The 9,293-nt window shown below is 34.8% G+C and overlaps 1 protein-coding gene across 1 annotated transcript in view; it reads left to right on the top strand.

Moving 5' to 3' along the window:
- Window positions 1-2,055: 2,055 nt before the first annotated feature.
- LOC149800373 (von Willebrand factor D and EGF domain-containing protein-like) overlaps window positions 2,056-9,293 on the top strand; it is a 16,718-nt gene continuing 9,480 nt past the window's right edge. Inside the window, exons 1-6 of the mRNA XM_089960020.1 lie at window positions 2,056-2,154; window positions 4,320-4,378; window positions 5,369-5,575; window positions 5,846-6,007; window positions 7,883-8,054; window positions 8,400-8,514. Of these exons, the coding sequence (XP_089816146.1) occupies window positions 4,327-4,378; window positions 5,369-5,575; window positions 5,846-6,007; window positions 7,883-8,054; window positions 8,400-8,514 (708 nt within the window). The 5' untranslated portion in view covers window positions 2,056-2,154; window positions 4,320-4,326. The remainder of the gene's footprint in view (window positions 2,155-4,319; window positions 4,379-5,368; window positions 5,576-5,845; window positions 6,008-7,882; window positions 8,055-8,399; window positions 8,515-9,293) is intronic.

The following is a 9,293-nucleotide window of genomic DNA, read 5'->3' as shown; positions in this document are numbered from 1 at the left end:
AATTGGCTATTTTAAACCCTATCTGCATTGACACTTTACCACCACCATTACCTCCTGCAACACACGAATATGGGAACAAAACAAGAAAGAAATGAGCTTTCCTGGCTGCATAAGATTTGTTTTCGTGCTTGTATTTGCATAAGAAGGTTTATAGGTAACCATGTGGGAACAAAAAAGTACGACGTGGCATATTATGATTCCCTTGACGCTGAAGATTTAAAGTAAATACAGATTCTGACAGTAGGGAGTCTTGCTATATGTTTGAATTCCTTGGTTGTTAAAGATCGACATGAGAAACAAATCAAGTGCATATAATCTATGTTCTATGTTGCTGGCAAATGTGATAAGAATATTTATGAAGATATACTTGCACATAGCAGTGGGACAGGTGCAATGCAACGTGCAATGACTATTGACTAAAGAAGAATTGGAAACAAAGACATCAATAAAGTTCCAATTAAACAAGATCTCATCAAAGTAATCGAAAGACAGTTACAAAGATAAATATGTCTCTAAAAGAAAGCACATCCTTCGTAGTAGTGCAAATTTAGACGTTCGCAACCTTTCATCGACGCAACATACTACGAAGTCATTTTTGTATGATACCTACGTATATAAGCCGATCATTTAAAACAATAAACATTTAAGATTTCTGGAGTCACACTGCACACCTAATTTAAAACATTATACTTACATGTTCTTACACATTGTGAAAACCTCAACAATTTACTTAGAATTGGAAAGCGGTCTGAGAAAAACGCTGGCCACAGTAGGGGAATGTTAGCGAATTTAATGCAATCTTTTGCTTGGATTACAACCTTATACATTTAACACCTGTTACGTTTATTTGAATTTACAACTGGACTAAACCAAATAACACACTGGCACGCACATCTACAATTGATCGTCTTCAATGGATTAGTAGAGTATTTGCACCTTTGTTTCAGTTGTCTTTTCTCTTTTGTGCAGATTTTTAGCAAAGAATGTCGAGATCAACATGTTTTATACAATTTGAAGAGAATAATATCAATAAATGTTTTTTCAAACATAATTCTCTATGTTTTAGGTTTTAGGCTCTAGGAAATTTATTTGAAATTACAAAGGTTATCCATGTAGATAATGAGGCTACGGTGTCATGTTCTTTTTGTACAGTAGTACATGATGTTGTTGTAAATAAAGACTAATAAATGTAGTATGAATATAGTTAAGCACAGTAAAGGCAGAATACATTTTGAATATTTCGCCAATCAGATGGTACTTGGAAAGTCATCCGAGGATAATGCTAACCGCGATTGAAAAATGTTACTTCAGGGAATGTCTCTTGTTACCTACATTGAAAGTGTATACCATCAGTAATCGTGAAAGCGACACACAAAAATGTATACTTGTCATCTGCACCTATGAAACTTCGTTTTTAATTTTCCCTTTTGCTGGCATTTTACACGTATCACGAAGAAAAGACTGATTACTTCATGCAGTTGGATTGCCTACTTTATTTTCCGCATAACGACACAAATTACCATATTCAAGCAATATGCAATGTTCCTAACAGATGTGTGTTAAATATCATTGCAAGCTAAATATTGTCATGTTCATATCAAATGCGCAAAATCATATCCATGAACATAACGTTTCCTCCAAAATACTGATATTGAGCAGATGGCAACAATACAAATTGCATTTGACTCAATTCAACAATGCAATTTTTAATAATATTTCAAAGATTTTGTAAGATGTTCAAACGTGTGTTTGGTTGGCTATATAGCTAATAAGTGAAAATAGCACAAGTCTTGATAAAGTCGAACGCTGAGAAATATGAATTATAGCAAAGACAAAAATATTTTAATACTATATTCGTAAAGTGTAAATCTGTGAGTGAAGAAGTAACATATATTTTATGCATATGATACGGTGCACTGTGCAGGAATGTATGAATACATATAAGGGCTATTTTAGTCCTGGAGTGTTGCCAGCTGTTTCCGAGAAGACATATCAACCATGTGCTAGGAGGGCGTGTCTTATTTTCATTGGTGTGGCAAGTTAGAGACGTCAACCAAGAAATTATATTACCTATTTTAGCCTTGATTTGAGCTCTGTATTCGCCTCCACTGGCAATGTTCCGACTCTGTGCCTGCCGAACGCACTTCGTCAAAGGTAAGTATTTTCTGTCTTCATGGTGAGCAAGAATCAATGCGTATATAATATGCATACTTACCTGCCTTATGTGTCGCTGCTGTTATGTGGGGTTTATTATGCTTCTCCTTATTCAATTCAATTTCATCTCCGGATGACGCTGAGATCCCAAATTTCAGTTTTGGTTGACATTGTAGCCACCATTGTAGAACTTAATAAGAAACAGTTAAGTAAAAGCATATACTACAATAGAATCTGAAAAAGATTTGAGATTGGTTGTTTTCCATGGTCATGGGCTATAAAACGCTCTTCTTGAAAACGATTTATCATTCCAGCGATGAATATTATCCAAGTGATCGATTGCACCATGCCAGGTTCCATATCCTTACTATAACAACTATTGCTGCAGTTATTAACATAACAACAAGTACGATTTGTGAAGGAATTATATTCTTTCTTGTTTATTTACTTTGCTTCCATCAAGAGGAGCTAGTAGTATTAGCTGACGGTCTGATACACCCCAGCTTTGGTTTAAATTCCATACACATATATTACTATACATGAGACTCGAAATCGAGAGCAAACCTTAACTGATTAATTGTCATACACAGTTCTTAAGCAGTTTTCAAGACAACAAAAAATAGAAAACTTTAATTCATTAACGAACGTTAGGTATTTAAGAAACATAAATCATCTTCACGCCAGAAATTAATCGAAATTGGGGGTTGTTTAATTTCTATATATTTCATTACATGATGTGCATAGATGAATATTTAATGTATGAACATCCAAATAGCAGACACAGAAACTTCGGAAGAACTTGAGAAAATATATTGATACTCTTCCTTTATTCAGTTGTCAACCTGTACTGTGTATTAACATGTTAAACATTTATCGAAATGCTTGTGTGTGTGAGATCTGGATTTTTTACGTAAAAGTAAACATTGTTCAGTCATATCGTTACGATGTCTGCAGTGTGACAGTTTATAATGACGTTTATCATTGGGGCAGCATGCAACAGAGATGTAGCATCGTGTCCCACCCAGTAACATTATCCTGACACCCGGTCGACCAGTCTATGCATTAAACTTGTAATCTTGATTGTCAATCGAAGCAGCTGTTAGTACCATTCCAATAAGTCTTTTGTATGACTCGGCCTTGTTCGAACATGCTATCTTCCGCATCCGAGGCGGACTCTCTAACCAATATGGCCACCGAATCGTAGCCTCTGGAAATGTACTTATTGTCATCATCTATCTTTCATAAGTGTTATGCAGTATCATTTAGAATAGCGACCAATTAGGAAACTGCCACCTGGTGTCAATGATTGTCAAAATACAAACTATATTCTGCATAATAAATATCTTGCCCGGGTTTGACATCCAACAGTAAGGTTTCCTGTCTAATAGTGTAAACTTAATCATCCCACTTTAGTTACATATTTTAGTTTACAATTTATACAACTAGTATCATGCACATAGCAAAACATGTATTATCAGGTTATTTCGGAGGGCTGCAAGTTTCATTTGAGCTGGAATATTTTATTTTGTTTTATCTCATTATATTTTTTTAAAGTATGTAATGGGTATAAAGTGTTTTTGTTTTTCTCTAATTCAGCTTTTGACAGGTGGAATTTGTTTAATTAAAAAGCTTCAGACCTCTGCCACAGAACATTGAATAGTTGGTCCCTAATATAATTGCAGTTAGCCATCGTACCTAGCGCGTAATGTTCAGAAATATCGCGGTATATGGTGAACAATTTTTCATGGTGCTCAGCTCTAGTATATATAATGATAATACTTGACAGATTGTTTCAAGTATTATCAACGAGACATATTTATATCACATTACATATCAATATCATTTTCCAAAATATTTTATAAGACCATCAAAATTGTCTTTTCTAATCGAAACGTCTTTACATAAAATTTTTTCACTGGGAGATAGATTTTGTACCATGTTTCATACCTTTATGTTTATATAGCAGCTTGTTTACTACGTAAGCATTTTATTTCACAAAGTAGTTATGGTATCGTCGTTTACGTAATTTTGATAGTTTTAATTTTGAAAGTGGCTTAGAAGTCAGATATATCCATTGAATTAGATAAATGTGGTAGGATATGTTTACGCATCGAGTTTTCCTCCTTGAAAGAAAGTAGAAAAGTAACCTAGTGATTTAATTTTAGAATCAAGATGATAATATTGCTGGCGACGGTTGCATCAACTCTAGTGCGCATGATTTACGGTAAGTCTAAACTATTATAGCAAACACTGTTGGTAAAGAATAATGTCGATTCTATTTATACAAATCATTTACCCGTGACCGAAGAACGTTTCATTTTGTTCGAACGTTTTGTATATATCTACATGTAGTGCCACTTTTCCTAAAACTTATAAGACCGCAAAATGTTCCCGACTATGTCAATTTGTAATTGTATAACAAAAAGATCGCTTCGTTGTGTTAAAAATGAAAAAACCCACACTATTCTTTCAATTCTTTAGTCGCAAAAGAACAACAATGTAATTCTGTGATTGAGCATATTTTATTAGAGATCACAATAATAGAGCACTGGTAATTTATTGCATGCACAAGATTATACATTATGTATATCTGAGCTTGTTGTTCATATAAATCATGGGGCCCCGAGTGGCCGAGTGGTCTAAAGCGCTCGCCGTTACGGACCACTGCCATCTCACCTCTGTCTGCGTGGGTTCGAGTCCAAGGCTCGGCTAGCGTGGGTACGTGGGAAAGCCTGCCAGTAGCTTCTCGTGGGTCGGTGGTTCTTCCCTGGGTTTTTCAGGGTTCTTCCTCCACCATTAATACTGGCCGCCATGTATAGCCTATCGTGTGCTGAAAAATGGCGTTAAACACTACAACAACAACAACAACAACATATAAATCATTGTAGCAAGTATCAGGTAATATTATTCTTTCAAATCTTCTCAGTACACACGAACGTAGTTCTCAATATACTTACTTGCATTTCAAACATCGTTTGAAATCGCTCAAGGATCAATTGAAATAGTTACCTTCGAAGTCAAAGTTTTTGAACCCTTCAGTTTCATTAGATTCAAAGAATAACATCTATACAATGAGAAATTTCAAAAGGAAATAATATGCCTACGTGGATAAAAAGGACAAAGACAGTTCAGAATACTTTGTTAGTCGTAGTTGGTTGGCAGACTGATAACGTATTACATGACCTATTTTAACACGCGATTGTTATCTTTGAAGGTCAGGACTGCAGTGTAAATTACGAAACCCTCCCGCAGCTTGGACGAAGGGCTCGTAACTATGCTGTGGTCGAAAATGAACCGATCCTGTTTGATGAGAACCTGGACCATAGCAAGTGGTATAGTGTTGGTAAAAACAACATACCAACAAATTATTCAAGTTTATTCATAGGAAATTGCGGCACGTATTACCCAATTTGGATGAACGGTAAGGTTTCGACGAACATAATGATCTTCATTGACATTAGTTTAGTAAACATTGTGCTTGAAGTTTAGATTTTTTGTCACGCTATTTAACCAATGTCTTTTATCATTTGCCTTTTCAAGGAGACATTCAAGCTTTTCGTGAATCAATAAACGCGAATATACTTTAGAAGGAACTGCATTATAAATGAAGGAAATCTGTATGTAACGCTGCATTTAATAGTGTCTCTATTTTTTGGGTCGTTCTCTAAAAACAATATAAATTTAATTATAGGGTCCATTCCAAACGAAGATGGCGGAGTTGTGACTCGTACTGCCTGCATTGTTTCATTTTCTTCTTCTTGTTCCGTAAAGAAAACAATACAAGTACGCAACTGTGCAACGCACATGATTTACAAATTAGAGCCAACAACCCGTACGAGTGCTTACTGCTTCGGTAAGTGTTATTTGTCACATGTATGTCTTCAAAGTATATTCAATTTCACACACAACTGTTCTCAAAGTTGATTGAAATTGATAAAAAAGGGTTGCAATTTCATTGACAATATAACCAAACAATGACAATTTCACTTGAAAATCTGCCTGCCATCTTTTATCATGGACATCATGAGCGCCAACCAAGGCTGTTAGTACCATTTTTGGAATGGTATGACTCGACCATGGATCGAACCCACAATCGCCCGCATCTGAAGTAGACGCTGTAAATACTAGTCCACCGAAGTTGTTTCTGAGACCACCAAAAGTGTATAGAAAATAATATAATTTACATTTGTAATGAGTTTACCTCTTAATATACACTAGTCTGTCTTGTGTTCAACATGAATATTTCCTTAGGCATTGGTTGCTGAGGTATTTAAATGATGAATGTAAATAAAATTGGAGGAATATAACTGTGCAATTTATAAAATATTAAACATGGCGACGCTACATTCTTACCAGTATCATATAGTTGCATCAAATGTTAATATAATTATACAAATAGTTAACGTTTGAATATGACAACTATACAATATGCACGCCAGGGAAGAAGAATATTTATCTCAATTTGCAAGAAAAAAGCATTTGATGAATGAGCGCTGTGGTTTTATTTATTCGTCTTGTACATAGTATACTTGATGTAAATCCTGGGTAGTAAAACAATGCTCTAAAAGAGCATGCGTATTAACACCCGTACAAAATTTCAAGCAGAGTATAAATACGCGACCATGAAGGTACACACGTAGCCTAGTTTTCGAGATCAATTCTGAAATTGAACCTCTTGGTAAATCAGTGATGATAAGGTTCGCTTAAATATCTGTCTGATATGTGCATTTGTATGCTCATTCCTAGAGACGAAAACCTCAAAGGGTTCGATTTTCAGCCAAGAAACCATATCCATATGGTTAATGGTGACGACATGGTTCAATGTCATCAGTATGTAGGAGTGTGTCTTTTCGTATCAAGTAAATGTGCATATTGGGGTTACAAGATGATTTAATTGTATAAGCTAAGTTTCCAGATGTTTAGCATTTGAGGTGGAGAAAGTTGCCAGTGTCAGTTGAATGTACATATTAGTACTTTTAAGCCCCGTAACGGGTTAAAGATTTTTTATATCAAAAGCTTACAAATTTTGGGCTACGTCATTGTTTGCATACAATTGCATAACATGCATTTTGTTACAGGTCAAAAGACATAGCATGGTGTAATTTACAAACAAATGCACTCATAGTGATGATATAGAAAACATGTTTACCTAGAAATAAAGGGCGAGCCCTGTTATTTTACCTACATGACGATCCACCTTTGTATTAGGTAGAAGGTTACATAAACATTTTACAGCCGCAGACATTACTTTATTTTAAAGGCAGGATCATAATACATAAGCCATAACGCTGTCTCTACTATATATGTTAGCATGGTCATCATCTTAACGATAGTGTTTGACCCGAATAAGATGTTTAATGTATTTTAATAAATTATCTCAATCGGCTGTTTAAAACAATTTCGAATGGATCCAGCTATTATACTGCTGAGAAATATCCTGGTTTGTATTATTCCACATTATTGGACCATACAACTGATACATGCAAAAATATTAAATGAACGTAAAATGATGTTCAGATATTTACGTACGAAATCATCATTAACAAAATGAAGGACATATTGTAATTTGTTTTCATATAAATTCTATAATGTAGAAATTATAAGAATTATTTTAGAAACCAATTTTTCTTATATTTATATTGCTGTATCCTTATATAAAAGGCTATAATTCTTTTTAAAACTATAAACAAATAATCGTGAGGGCTAATCAAATTCTTTTTTTTTCCAGATATAACACCTGCCCCAAGCTTCAAGTCTGCGTTTGCTGGAGTAAAGCATGAACTTGTCTTCATTAACGAGACCACTGCGTTTGGTCGCTTACCAATTCAGAAGCCGAAACTAGTGTTTTCTTGTGATTTCAACAAGAGCAGTGATGAATCTATGTTGTACACCATTACATGGTAAATATATATCAGCGTTCATAAATGCATCGAAATGCGGATTGGTAAATATATACATATACGTGAAGACATCTTTAGATGTACGTGTATTCACTCAAATCATCAGCTAGTTAGGACACTTGTAGATTTGGTATTCAAAATTATATTTCCTGTAATTTCATAGCGAGAACTGTTAAACCTTTAACGCGGCTACATAATCAACCACACCTGCATGTATTCATACATAGATACAAACATACGTGTGTGCCTGCGTGCAAATGTGTATATATTTGTAGATACGTAAAGAAATAATCAGTAAATATATATATAGAGGTACACCTGTCATTGTTATTTGCTCATTGACAGGTATGTCAACGATGCAGTTCTGGAAACAAAAGGTCCAGTAAACTATTCCAGCATCAGGAACACAGATCTAAAAGAAGGCGAACTAGTCAATAAGGGCTTTAAACTGGGTACAACAGTAAGTGAAATGCGACTGAGGAAATTAGAAAATGGAATTCCACTTTGACTCGGACTAACTAAATATACAGAAAAAAGGACAGGAATGACGATTCGGAAAATCATAATTATAGCGCATTCGTACAGGACAATATGAACAAGTTTTTCTGAGTAATAATGCACGACCTTGGGGGTACAAATGCAGTAGCTTTTTACCATATGCTCATTTCATTTTCCTACCTAAGGTTTGCTGGCATAGAGGAACACACTACAAAAAAACAAAGTATTATGTATTTCAAAAATAAATACACTACTGTAGATTCATCAATACACAGTAACAATATTAATGCGCACATATCACTGCCCAAGACTGTTGAACTTCGTCGTGCGCTCTAGTTTAAATTTTTACATTCGGTCTATAATGGACGGATTTCGTTTTTCTGTTTATACAACTCTATTCTGCTTTTCTGCTTTTCAACGACTGCATTATTTGGGTCAGTGCATCCTTGCAAGGAAATGTGATTTCATTTGGAAGTGTAATCGAAATTACAGTACATGCGAATATAACGTTCATTATTTTGCGTGTTTGAAAGTTTCCTTTGCGACACGGCTAACTTGACCATATCGTTAACTTTAACATTTCTACTTTCAAATTAACAAAACAGCTTGTTTAATTGATTCGCAAACAAATCTAATCAACCAAAAGCTAAAGCGTCTGCGATATGAATGTATAGCGTTTGTGTACAAAGTAGTTCCTAATACAAAATACGTAGTGAATATAAATTCCACTCATTGCTACTA

Source organism: Sinohyriopsis cumingii, chromosome 5 (assembly GCF_028554795.1).
Source record: "Sinohyriopsis cumingii isolate HCF-2022 chromosome 5, ASM2855479v2, whole genome shotgun sequence".
Taxonomy (NCBI): domain Eukaryota; kingdom Metazoa; phylum Mollusca; class Bivalvia; order Unionida; family Unionidae; genus Sinohyriopsis; species Sinohyriopsis cumingii.
This window is presented reverse-complemented; position numbering and strand designations above follow the sequence as displayed.